Source organism: Pelophylax lessonae, assembly GCF_965119305.1.
Source record: "Pelophylax lessonae genome assembly, chromosome: 3".
NCBI classification, from domain to species: domain Eukaryota; kingdom Metazoa; phylum Chordata; class Amphibia; order Anura; family Ranidae; genus Pelophylax; species Pelophylax lessonae.
In genome coordinates, this window is record NC_138770.1 from 95,128,403 (window position 1) to 95,142,615 (window position 14,213).

At 46.5% G+C, this 14,213-nt stretch overlaps 1 protein-coding gene across 1 annotated transcript in view; it reads right to left on the reverse strand.

Annotated features, from left to right (window-relative positions):
* Positions 1–7,264: 7,264 nt before the first annotated feature.
* Positions 7,265–14,213, reverse strand: part of XKR5 (XK related 5) — a gene marked incomplete at its 3' end in the record, with an annotated part of 51,265 nt that continues 44,316 nt past the window's right edge. Inside the window, exon 7 of the mRNA XM_082250551.1 lies at positions 7,265–8,403. Within this exon, the coding sequence (XP_082106677.1) occupies positions 7,265–8,403 (1,139 nt within the window). The remainder of the gene's footprint in view (positions 8,404–14,213) is intronic.

The window sequence follows — 14,213 nt, forward strand, 5'->3', positions numbered from 1 at the left end:
TGCATTAAAAACAGGCATGATTATTTGATGAACATCACTGCATGGGCTCAGGAATACTTCCACAAATCACTGCCTGTGAACAGTTCTCTGTCATCCAAAAATATAAAAGGTAAAGCTCCATCATGCAAAGAAGCCATATCTGAAGATGATCCAGAAACGTCACCATCTTCTCTGGGCCAAAGCTCATTTAAGAGGGTCTGTTGCAAAGTGAAAAACTGTTCTGCGGTCAGATGAATCAAAATTTGACATTCTTTTGGGCAACCATTGGCGCCATATCCTCCAAACAGAAGAAGCGAGGGACCTTCAGGGTTGTTATCGGAGCTCGGTTCTCGAAGCCTGGATCGCTGATGGTATGGGGGTGCATTAGTGCCTATGGAATGGGTAGGCTCCACATTTAGAAGGGCACCATCAATGCTGAAAGATATATCCAGGTTTTAGAGCAGCATATGCTCCCACCCAGATGTCCTTTTCAGGGAAGGCCTTGCTTATAACAGCAGGACAATGCAAACCGCATACTGCATCTATGTCAACAGCATGGCTTTTGTAGTAGAAGAGTCTGGGTGCCTAACTGGCCTGCCTGAGGTCCAGACCTTTCATCAACTGACAATATTTGGTGCATCTTGAAACAAAAAAAATATGACAAAAGGTGACCCAGGAGCAGCTAGAATCCTATATCTGGAAAAAATGGAACGCTACTCTTCTCCCAAACACCAGCAATTGGTCTCCTCAGTTCCCAGACATTTAGAAAGTGTTGTTTAAAGAAGAGATGATGGTACACTGTGGTAAACATGGCCCTGTCCTAACTTTGAGACATGTTGCTGTCATCAATTTCAAAATTACCATATTTTTTCTCAGAATGGTACATTCTCTCAGTTTACATTTTTTTCTATTGTAAATAAAATACAGGTTTATGCGATTTGCCAATCATTGCATTCTGGTTTTTATGTAGAGATTACAAAGCAGCTAATTATTTTGGAATTGGGGTTCTATATCTGGGACAGGAAGTTAAATCTCCCCCCAACAGGACACAGGCAGGCAGAAAATAAGCTGACAGGAGAAAGGAAACCTCAACTTAAGACAAATACAGAGGAAGCCACTGCTGACCTCATAATATAAAAATATAGACAGACACTGACCTAGAATAAGTGCACAATCAGGAAATTCCATATCTTTATACTTGCTCTGAGTCAAATGAAAAGTACTAAAGCTGCTGGATCAGCATAACAGGCAGAAAGTTAAGCCTAGTACACACTATCACACGAAGGCGCCTGCTGTACTAACTATCTGATGTTAGTACAGCAATATCCACGCTGAGCTATTTGATCATGTGTACAAGGCTTAAGATGCAGACAAGTTAGATTTCTTAGGACAGTCCAGGGTGTCCAACAATGAAAATATTGTGTGTCTGCATCCTGTATTCCGTCAAGCAGCTGCACAGCTTACACTGAGATATAGGCTCCTTTTGCAGAAAAAAGTTATCTTTTTTTTCCTGGACCAGACCTGTCCAGCTCCATTGCATGCTGAAGAGTACTAATATATAGTCCAAAAATTGAACAGACATAAGCCGGCATCTGGTTTCTACACAGGAATAAGCAGCGATTCGGTTTTAAATGTATTATGGCTTCAAAAGAAGCTTATAAAGCATAGATAATAAAATCATCCCCAGTAACAGGACTTCGTTTGTACCCTAGGCATAGGTGCAACATGTACACTTTACAATAAACACACACACACAAAAAAAAATGATATACGATCATAACTAACCACTTTCCACATTCAGTGAAAAAAAGTCTCTTCCTGTTCCACCAAAGGCTCATAAACAAATACTTAAGCCTCGTACACACGCAACGATTGTTGGCCGTGAATTTTCGGCCAACGTCCGATCGGCCGATTGTCGGCTTGTTAGTATGATGCTTCCGACAACCGACTGCGACTTTTCGGCCGAATAAAATCTGGTGTGCAGGCTATAAAATTTTTGTTGGCCGTCACCACAACGGCCGATTTTTCGTCAGTCAGTACAGATTTCGGCAGACAAAAATCTGATGAGCAAGTCTGGGCATGCTCAGAGAAGAAAAAACACACGGAAAATAAACCATCACATGACATCACTTCTGAAGTTGGTTTTTGTTGGCCAACAAAAGTCCAGTGCAAGTCTAGAGCACATTTCAACCAACACAACACTGGACAAAAGACGGCCGATCGGTCGGCCAATAATCGTTGCGTGTGTACGAGGCTTTAGACCCCATTCAGAGTTGTGGTGTTAAAGTAGCCCATTCATTGTGTGGTCAATACATCACTACCTATAGAGCACCACAATGCCAGGCACTGTGGCGCTTTATTGTGTTGTGCTTCCACAAAAGCGTGTTTCTTCAGTACATTGGAGTGTTATTCAAAATAAAATTCAAAGTGCACTACTACACATCCTGGTAATGCAAAGGTGTGAATCTGCTTTTGAAAGGCACGTGTTTTTTTTTATCTTAATGAATTAGGATGAAAAGCCTTCTGTGTGCAGCAGCCCCCCCCCCCCCCCCCCAGATATTTATCTGAGCCCTATCAAGATCAAGTGATGTTGTAGGAGTGTCTCAGGTGCCCGGGACTGCCCTCCTCATTGGCTCCTGCTGCTGTCAAAGACAGTCAGCCAATGAGGAGAGAAAGGGGGCGGGGCTGGGGCTCTATGACTGAATGGACACGGAGCTACGGCACGCAACAGGAGGGAGGGGCCAGGAGCACTGAAGGGGGACCCAAGAACAGGAGGATCTGGGCTGCTCTGTGCAAAACCACTGCACAGGGCAGGGTAAGTGTGACTTTATGTCTAGAGGAAAAGAGATTTCATCCCCAAATACTGAAAGGTTTCTTCACAGTAAGAGCTGTGAAAATGTGAAATAGACTCCCTCCAGAGATGGTTCTGGCCTGCTCACTAAATTGATTTAAAAAAGGCCTGGATTCTTTCCTAGGTGTACTTAATATAAATGGGTACTAATATTTTTAGGTAAAGTTGATCCAGGGAATATCCCATTGCCTCTTGGTGGATCAGGAAGGAATTTTTCCCCTGCTGTAGCAAATTGGATCATGCTTTGCTGGGTTTTTTTTTGCCTTCCTCTGGATCAATGCGGGTATAGGATTGGGTATATGGGATTGTATGGTTGTATTTGCTCTACGGTTTGTTTTTTTATTGGTTGAGCCAGATGGACTTCTGTCTTTTTTTAGCCTCACTATGTAACTAGGTTTGTTTTTTTTTTTGTTAAAAAGTAAGCATGAGACTTTACAATCACTTTAAGGTCTGTAAAAAACAAAAAAATGTGACGTACACTATAATACAATATTTAAAAAAGGGGTTGCAGCGCCTAAAACAAGTAAATTGCAACAATTACACACATTATCCCAGTGAGGGGATTATAACAAATCATGTGATGAGAATGTTCATTCAAAAGATATTAGATTAGAAAGTTATTCAAAATATATATATCTTTCTAATATCTTTTGAATGAACACTCATCACCTGATTTGTTATAATCCCCTCACTGGGTAATGTGTGTAATTGTTGCACTTTAATAGGTTTGCAACTTAAGGTCTGTGTCAGGGTGATGCCAGTGTAAAGCCTAAAGTCTAGGTAAACTGAAGAGTAGAGACCCCACTAGCTTTGTGCATTCTCTCGGGACTCCAGCAGTCAGAAAGACACCTTTAATCTTGCAACAGCTATACTGCTGACAGAGCCAGGAGCAGAGATCTCCATTGGACTTTATTATATATATATATATATATATATATATATATATATATATATATATATACACACATACATACACACACTAAAAAAAAAAGAAAAGTGTACCATACATGTAATATGGGGTCCAAGCCAACTGCACCACTCCTCAAGATCCTGCTCATAAGGATGCAATCCCCTTTGTTAAGTAGGACTGATCTGCTCCCTGTTCTACTGTATGCTGTGTCTGTGACAGACAGAGTACTGAAGAGTACAGCTGGAGCTGCTTTCTCCAGTCTCTATGCCCTACCCTCATCCAGCTGAGATCACAAGGAGGGAGGCTGTGCAGGCTCTGCTCATGCGGTGTATGCACGAGTAGACAGAGGGAGTACCTACAAGTCACATACCCTGGCAGGGATCTACAGCAGTTTACTATATTGAAAACTGCCGCAATCTCTTAGTTAATTAGGTGCAGAACTTGCTCTAAAATGAAAACTGGTTTGAGTGGCACAGATAGACCTGAAACAAGTCAATCTGCTTTATTAATGTGGTGCATGCTGCTTTCACTAGTTTTGGTTCAGGAAGCTTAATTAAGCACTGCATTGTTTGTGCACTGGTGCGCAGTCATGTTGGAACAGGAAGGTGCCACCCCCAAACTGTTCCTACAAAGTAGGAAACATTAAATTTTCCAAAATGTCTTGGTATGCCGACGCCTTAAGAGTTCCCGTCGATGCAACTAAGGGGCCAGGGCCCAACCCCTGAATAACAACCCCACAACATAACCCCCCCTTTACTAATTGGTTTGGACCAGTGCACAAAGCAAGGTCCATAAAGACATGGATGAGTGAGTTTGGGGTGGAGGAACTTGATTGACATGCAAAGTCCTGACCTCAACCCTATAGAACACCTTTAGGATGAATTAGAGCGGAGACTATGAGCCAGGCCTTCTTGTCCAACATCAGTGCCTGACCTCACAAATGCGGTTCTGGAAGAATGATCAAACATTCCCATAGACACTCTTAAACCTTGTGGACAGCCTTCCCACAAGAGTTGAAGCTGTTATAGATGCATAGGGTGGGCCAATTCAATATTAAACCCTATAGACTTAAACTGGGATGCCATTAAAGTTCATGAGCGTGTAAAGTCAGGCGTCCCAATACTTTTGGTAATATAGTTTATTGTAGCTGCTGACTTTTAAAAATCAAATACTTACCAGTGCATTGGCTCTGCCGCGGTTTTCCTGCAGTCCGTTTTACTTACCAATGCAGGTCCCCGGTGCCGCCATCTTGGATACGGGACCTGGCTGCCTCTTCCCAAGGAACCCTAATGCACCCTAATGCACAGCACTTTGAGAATGGTCCTGCAGCCTCCTGGCTGGCATGTCCCAGGAAGCTACAGGAGGGGAGGGGCCAAGGCAAGGGGCGCCATCTTATCCTAGGTGAAGATTTCGGCAGTGAGAGCAGGTACCATTATTTAGAAGTACTTGCCCCCCCCCCAAAAAAAAACCCAACTCATTTACAGGCTGCGGGAGGAAGAGAGTCAGCGGGACTTCGCTTTTTGAGAGAAGTTCCTCTTTAAAGCGGAGTTCCTTCCACCCGAAAGTGGAACTTCCGCTTTAGGTAGTGCTAACTCCCACATGCCACATTTGTCATGTCATTTGGGGGGGGGGGGGGGAGCGGGTACCTATTTTTAACAGGTACCCGCTCCCACTTCCGCTCGGAGCGCCGCGGCGCCCTGAGCGGAAGTTCTCCTCTCCCCCTCCCTCCCTGCAATCTTCTGGGACATGTCAGAGGTCCCAGAAGATTGCCGGCCAATCACGACGCGTAGCGCAACTCGCGCATGCGCAGTGCATACCCGGCTGTGAAGCCGCAAACTGTCACAGCCGGGTGCCCACACGAGTGATGCCGGCGCCGGAGAGCAGAGAGGGAGAAGAGCGAGGCTTCGGGCGGCCGCATCGCTGGACAGGTGAGTGTGTTAGGCTGGAACTCCGCTTTAACTCCCCTGTCTGTTTTAAGTACTTTGTACTTACGTACACTAAGCCCATTATTGCTAAAGCTGAACTCTAGGCAAACCGCTAAATACAAAGATGAAAAAACATAAGAGATTGTGTTTTACTGTTAAAAGGATTATATTTCAGTCTATCCATTTTTGGGATCTCAGGACACCATAGGACAGCTAGAAGGGTGATGCCACTTTATTAAGGAAACAAAGATGTTGGTGTCATCTGCCCATCCTTAGCCTTCTGACTGGACAATGCTTGCTCTCTCCTTTTATCAGCATGCTCCTGGTCAGCACATTTGAATGCTGCACACCTAAATTAGTTCTCAGTCCTATCCCTACCGCTGCCATTCTGAGCTCTGCTGTCTAGGGCAGTGGTCTCCAAATTGCAGACTAGGGGCCAGATGCAGCCCTTTGCCCCATTGTTGGTGTCAGTGGAAGGAAAAGTGCCCCAAAAAAAGGCACGCAAGGTTCCTGCAGCTAAAAAACAGTGCGACACTATTTTTCCCATTGACGCCAATGATGGAACACTAATCCTCAAACTTACACCAATGAGGGAGCACCATTTCTTCCATTGACACCAACGACGGTGCACTATTCCTCCCACTGACACCAGCGATGGGGCATTATTCCTCCCCCTAATACCAAAGATGCATTGTTTATTCCCACAGGACAATTCCTACTCCCAAAGGCCACAGTCCAGCCGCGCTAAAGTCTGGAGGACTGTAAACTGGCCCTTTGTTTAGAAAGTTTGGAAACCCCTGGTCTAGGGAATTGTAATAGGCTGAAAACAGCTCACAGGATAAATTATCCCCCAGACTAAAGGGGGAAACATGAGGACAGCTCTCCAGAATGTAAATACATCAATAATGTACACCAACAACTATTTCTTTTGGATTGGGTCATAGGTGCCTACAGTAAATCTGACTAGGCTATATGTGACTAAGCTTAAGGCAAGTTTTATGGCCTTATACATCACATGTATGTGCGCAGGAGGAGGAGTGGGCCTAGTCAAATCTCAGCAACCACAGATCCACTCTGCCTAAAATTTACAGCACACCCCCCACATTCTAGGCTTTTATATTACAGTCAACAAAAGGCACCAGTCCTCTGGCTTCTCAATACTGCCTACTGAAATGCACTGACCTCTAAATACATATGGTTATCGGATGACAGAAGCCTGGCAACATTGCCAAAACGTACCACTAAGACTAGATACAAAACACAGATTTCATAGAAATATAGAATAAATAATATACATTGGCGTTAAAAAAAAAAAAAGCTTTAAATATTATTTCTGTTAATTGCACACCGGATTGAATGTTGAAAAGGTCATGTACCATCAACACTGAATTCCATCACAACAAATCCTTCATACTCTACTCCACTGGACGGGATTCTACCATTATACCATCAGTATTAAAAGCAGAGATCGAAATGGATATTCCAGGCATTTTAAGACATACTATATGGAGTAGGCTCCAAGTCATGCATCCTATCAGATGGGTACTGCATCATGATCATGAACCAACTGCTATCATAGCTTAGAAGACCTTCATGTGTCTAGATTCTCTCAGTCAACTGGTCCAGCCTTCTCCTGGCCTTTATGGACTCCCGTGGTTCCGATTCCACATTGGTGGCTTGTGGTTTGGGGGTGGAGGTGAAACAAGGCTTCTCTTCCTGGACAAGCCTTCCTTTTACAGATGAAGGAAGGACACCAGATGGTAGCAAATGGTAGCCCCGTTTTGACATAGGCTCCTCTATTTCTGGAATTCCAGAATCATCATGGGAAATATCGGACTCCTCGCACAAACTTCCCGTATCTTCTCCGATGCTCCTGTGGAAGTTGCTGTTGGTGGCCAAACTCAGAATAGGGCTGACACACATAACCGGAATATTCTCTGTCTCACTCTCTGGCAACTCTTTTAGTGGGCTATCACTCTGAGGTTTCATGCAAATTTCTGGAAAATCTAAGTGTGAATCCTTCCCAGGATGAACCGTTCCTTCAGTGTGAGCGCTAAAGTACAATGTTGGGCTTCCAAGGGCTCCGTTGCTAGGAGATCCACCAGCATAAACATCTGGGGATTTTCCACAGTACCCCAACCCGTCACAATCCATTTGGTTCTGCACGTTCTTCGGGATAACATTTTCAGTTTTGGAGTTTTCAAGTGTAACATAAGCAGAACATTCATGTAGAATGTACTTCTGATCCTGCCCAATGTCAGTTTGTCCTGGGTCTAACATCCATGGGGTAGACTTTAAAGAACTCGTTTTAGCATTTTCATGTTTTTTTTCATCAGCTAAGGCACAGTTCTGAATTAATGGCTGCTGGACATTTTGCGCACATCCAAGTGCAAAAAGGTCCCCAAAACCACCCTCGCCAAAGGCAGCATTGATTTTTGATATGTTTCCAGTTTTCATGGCGAGTTTCAGTAGAAGCAAGTGATGCCGCTGATCCGCAACCTTCTTCCAAGCGAAATCTTCGTCGCCTGCAACACCCTCATGGTTTGCAGTCTTTGGACCCAGTTCCTCTCTCCCAAATAAGTCATTGACCTCTTTCTTGGAAGTTCGGCTCCACCATCTGGAAGAGAGACTAGATGCTTCTGGTTTGGCGTGCTTTGTTCCAGTTTTCTTACAGCTTTGGGAAATCTCTGTGGATTTCGGGTGCAGGAGAGTATAGTAAATAATTAGGGCAGCACAACCTGAAAATGATAAAAAAACAAAATAAATTTTTCAAAAATGTGAACCTACCCTGAGATACCTGGAGGCAAATTATACAGTTATCCTACAAAATGCTAGTTGCTTCCCTGTTATGCAAACCCTCTTGATTCATTGGCCCCTGAACAGATGCATACAAGGGCTCATGACTTTTCCTTGAGAAGAGTGGACCAAAATCCCACCTGAGATGTGTGCAAACCTGGTCACCAACTACAACAAACAATGGTTTCCCCACCAAGTACCAAGTCATGTTTTACTTGGGGATGAAATACTTAATTTTACTCACTGAACTGCAACTCAATTTATAACAATTGTATCAGGTGTTTTTTCTGGATTTTTGGTTGATATTGTATCTCTATCATTTAAAATACACCTATGATAAAAAATATAGACCCTTCATTTTTTTTGTAGGTGGGCAAACTTTTTTTTGCTTTTTGCCCCCACAAAAGTGGAGTTACCCTTTAAGTGTATTGAAACCCTAACAAAATAACTTATTTTCCTTCATTATGGGCTTTTAAAGACCATGGTTACAACTGTGATCACATGTAGACTTAGAGCGTTGCTCAAAGCTGGAGGATAACCGGTGTTAAAGTGGGAGCAGGCGTCAGGCACCAATTCAAAAGCGTGGACTTATGTGGGGTAAGACGCCGCTCAAAACCAACCCAGTGCTTTTCGATGTGGATATGTCTGTGTATGGCCTCCGCCAGCACTGGTCCCGCTATGCCCCCTGACATGTTTTGCCTCGCCTACGGGGGGCTTGACTGAAGCCATACACAGCCATATCCACATCTTAAGCACTGGGTTGGTTTTGAGCGAGGTCTTACCCCACATATGACCATTGTTCTAGTTCTTTGTTAACTGACAAATAAAAAAAAGGGGGATCCTGCCACAGATCCAGCAATCCTGGAACATTCTGTGCAAATTTTAATCAATGTCTCTAAACTAAAGAACACCTAAGTTATTGAGGTGAGGGGAGTGAAAGGTGTTCAGTAGCCCTAACACATCCTATCCTACAGTGAGTGAGTATTGTCACCCTAAGACAGAGTGTGTTACTGGCAGGATCAGCAGGTAAAAGACAAAAAGGTAAATGCCTGTGAAAAAAATTTGAGTCATTATACAGTATCTAAGACCAACAAAATTAAAATATATTAAATTACCTTTTTGTTCTTGGGTGTAGATAAACTTTAAAGTCAGTTGGCACAGCTTTCAAAACATTATCAAGAGCCAATTACTGTTAGCGGTTTGTTACTGCAATACCAAAATGCAGCAATGTAAATAACACAAATTAGACTGGTCAGACATTCCAAAGTTTTGAATTAACAGTCTAGTTTAATAGTAGGTACCACAAGCTTCTTTTGAAGTTTGTTAGCCAGTTTGATTTAAAGCCCCAATCCTTCTCTTCTTGGGTCCCTCGCTGGCGCTCCAGGCCCCTCCCGCCAAGTGCCCCCAGAGCAAGCAGCTTGCTGTGGGTCCATTCAGACAGAGCCGTGGCTCGGCCCCATCCCCTCCTCTCTCTCATTGGCTCACTGGCTGTGGTTGACAGCAGTGGGAGCCATTGGATCGCTGGATCCAGAGGGGGCTCAGGTAAGTAATAGGGGGGCAGCTGCACATAGAACATTTTTTACCCACACGCATAGAATGCATGCAGGTAAAAAAAACCTTGCGCCTTTGCAACCACTTTAAAAATACGATTTTTGTAAGATCTTACCGTAAAATCTTTTTCTCTGAAGTCCCATCGACAGACGCAGCCTGATCTTCAGCTAAATGGGTTATGCTGCCCCCTGCAGGAGTAGTCTAGGCCAGTGTTTCTCAACTCCGGTCCTCAGGGCACACTAACAGGCCAGATTTTAAGTATTACCTTGGGGAGATGCAGACTAAAATACCGCAATCACTGAGCAGCAAATGATATCACCTGTGATGCATTTCAGTTTTCTTGCAAACCTGACCTGTTAGTGTGCCCTGAGGACCGGAGTTGAGAAACCCTGGTCTAGGCAGTACAAAAAATGTACATGTACACGCCCACAGGGCTGTCCCAGCAGGCATAACCCACCCACACTCAGCTCAGCAAACCAGTTTAGTTGCAAGCATAAGAGCGGCGGGTGCTGCGTCTGTCGATGGACTTCAGATAAAATAGAATTTTTGTAAGAACTTAACGTAAAATTATTTTCTCTGAGACCTCTGACAGTCGCCGCCCACTCATACAATCTGCACGTCTGGGTATTGGCCTTCTCCACAGGAGTAAGCTAGGCAGAATATTTTCAAAAGCTTTGTAGAGACACACCTACAGGGGGCTGTCCCTCTGGTCCAATACCCCCAGCTAGCTTCATTCCCAATTCAGTTTGGTAGCAAGCAGTATAGAGATCCACGAACCCCAAAAGAGGGGCGGCGACTGGCAGAGGACTCCGAGAAAATAATTTTACGGTAAGTTCTTACAAAAATTCTATTTTCTCTTACGTCCTCTGACAGTCGCCGCCCACTCATACAATCTGCACGTCTGGGACATCCTAAAGCAGTGTAGATGTGAGGGGTGGGAAAACGTAACCGTTAAAAAGGCAACGCAGCACCCAGGTCAGAGAAAAGAACCTTTTCTGAACCAGAAAGGTAAACACTGGGCAACAAGAAGGCTCAACAGGAGCGAAAGCCCAGGAAAAACAAACAAAAAAGGGAAAAATCCCCAACAGGAGGAGACAGGCCAAAAACTAAGGCTAAGGCACTGCCGCACTCAAAACTTTGCGGCCAAAAGAGGCAATCCGCCGATGCCCAAGACATCAAGTTTGTAAAATTTGGTAAAAAAGGTATGCACGGAAGACCAGGTCCCCGCTTTGCACACCTGGGTCAGCGACGCCCGATGGTGGAAGGCCCAAGACGCACTAACCGCTCTAGTAGAGTGCGCTGTGACAGGGAAAGGTGGAACCTGATCCCTAATTGAATAGGCCTGCACAATCGTCTGCCTGATCTATTTAGAAATGGTTGCCGCAGACGCAGCTGTACCCTTCCGAGGTCCCTCAGGAAGGCCAAAAAGACAATCCGACTTTCTGAAGGATTCAGTAGACGACAGGTTAACCCTGATCGCCCGGACCACATCCAAGGAATGCAAGGCAAACTCCTTAGGATGCTTAGGCTTCGCACACAGCGAAGGCAAGACAATGTCCTTGTTGAGATGGAAGTCAGAAACCCCTTTCGGAAGAAAGGACTGATGAGGTCGCAAGACCACTTTATCCCTATGAACAACCAGATAGGGGGAGCGGCAAGACAGGGCCGCCAAATCCGACACTCTGCGAGCAGATGTGATTGCCACCAGAAAGGCAACTTTACGTGACAGCACCGGCAGAGGAATCTCCCGGATGTTCTCAAAGGGAGGACGTTGCAAAACGGACAGAACCAAATTCAGGTCCCAAGGGGGACCTCCTAGGGGGAGCCAAATGACGCACCCCTTGAATGAAGGTCCGGATCAAGGAATTCGACGCCAAGGGGCGCTGAAAGAGAATGGCCAGCGCAGACAACTGGCCCTTAATAGTGGTCAGCGCAAGACGCTGCTCCACACCAGTTTGCAGGAAAGCCAACACTCTCGCCACCGAAAAGGAGCATGGATGGAACCCCTGCGACTCGCACCAGGCGAAATTAGCCTTCCAGGTATGATAATAAATCTTACCAGAAGAGGCCTTTCTGGCCTTGAGCAAGGTAGGAATGACCGCCGACGAGAGACCTCTGTCTCTCAAGACCTGGCTTTCAACAGCCATGCCGTCAAAGCCAGCGACTGTAAAGCAGGATGGAAGATCGGTCCCTGAGACAGGAGATTGTCTCTTAGCGGGAGCCGCCAGGGAGGTTCGACGACCAAGTGCATGATGTCCGCGTACCAAGACCGGCGCGGCCAGTCTGGGGCCACCAGAATCACCAACCTCAGTTCCGAAACCAACCTGCGAAGGAATCTGGACAACAGCTGAATCGGGGGAAAGGCATAAATCAGCCGATACCGAGTCCATGGCACTACCAACGTGTCCGAGGCGCCCGCCAGAGGGTCGCGCGTTCTTGCCACGAACCTTCCCACTTTGTTGTTGAGACGAGACGCAAACAGATCCACGTCCGGGGATCCCCACCGCGCACACAGCATCTGAAACACCTCTGAGTGGAGGGACCATTCCCCTTGGTACAGGGTCTGGCGACTCAGATAGTCCGCCTGCCAGTTCTCCACACCTGGAATGTGAATTGACGAAATCGCCGGGACCTGCGTGTCAGCCCATGACAGAATCTCGGCCACTTCCTAGGCCGCCGCAGTTGCGTTGTCCGTCTGCACGTGCACTGGGCAGCCCCGCAGAGGATCCGACCAACGGAGCAAACAGAGCCCGATTGCACGCAGTTCCAAGACATTTATCGGTAGGGAGGATTCCCCCTCCGACCAAGTGCCCTGGGCAGACAAGTTGCCCAGAACTCCACCCCAGCCCGACAGGCTGGCGTCCATGGTGACCACCCTCTATAGCAACGGACGAAAGGACTTGCCTTCCATCAGAGCCGGAGACTGGAGCCACCACAGGAGATCCGATCCGACTTGGGGGATCAAGGAGATCCTCCTTTCCAAAGAGTGAGGATGTCTGTCGGGCCAGAATCTCTGCTTGAAGAGATCTCGTGTGAAACTGTGCAAATGGGATCGCCTCGAAAGCAGACACCATCAAGCCCAGGGACCGCATGCAGGTCCGAAGCGAGGAGACTCGGTGTCCCTGAGGGACCTGACCTCTTCCTGCAGGATCCGGGAGTTTGTCCTCCGGAAGAAAGACATTTGCCTGGGCAGAGTCCAGAATCATCCCCAGGTAAGGGAGGCGAACAGAAGGGGAAAAGGTCTACTTCTGAAAATTGATGGTCCACCCGAACTCCTGGAGCGTCTGAACCGTGATCGACAGATCTCGCAACAGAGGCACTGGAGCTCGACCTTAATAGAAGATCGTCCAGGTAACCGAGGATGGCAATCCCCTGTACCCGCAGCAAGGCTAGAACAGGAGCCAAAACTTTGGTAAAAACCCTTGGAGCCGAAGCGAGGCCGAAAGGCAACGCCACAAACTGAAAGTGCTCCTCAGCTATTGCGAATCGGAGGTACCTTTGATGACCCTCGTAAATAGGGATGTGTAGATACGCATCCTTGAGGTCGATGTAAGCCAGGAAATCTCCTGGACTCAGAGGTGTCACCACCGACCGGAGGGACTCCATTCGGAACTTCTGGACCCGCACAAAGCGGTTTAGAAACTTTAAGTTCAGAATCGGACACACCTTGCCCTCCTTTCTGGGCACTGTGAACAGATTCATGTAAAAACCCCGAAACCTGTCCCGCTGTGGAACCGGGACAACCACCCCGTGGGCGAGGAGATCCTGAACCGCCCGGTGGAGATCTTGGAAACAATCTAGGGTCAAGTGAAGATTTGAGGGAAAGAATCTGTCTGCTGGGCGTGATCGAAATTCGATGTTGTACCCTGACTGAATGAGTTCTTGAACCCACCTGTCCTGAATCTTGGCTAGCCAAGGCTCGGGAAAACAGTGCAGACGTCCCCCCCATCCCTGAAACGGGTGAGGGCGCCCCTTCAGGTCGAGACGTACTGAGCCGCCATGCCAGTGTGGGCGGCTTTTGACTTGCCCGCCCAAGGCTTCTTCTGGCCACCAGAGGCCTTGAAGGACTTACCTTTGTCTTGTGCCTTGAAGGCACGAAAGGACCCCTGGTTAGGTTTAAAGGAGGGACTCCGCTTGCCCCCAGTGATCCCCTTAACCAGTTCATCCAGAGAGTCCCCAAAAAGACGACTCCCCGCATAAG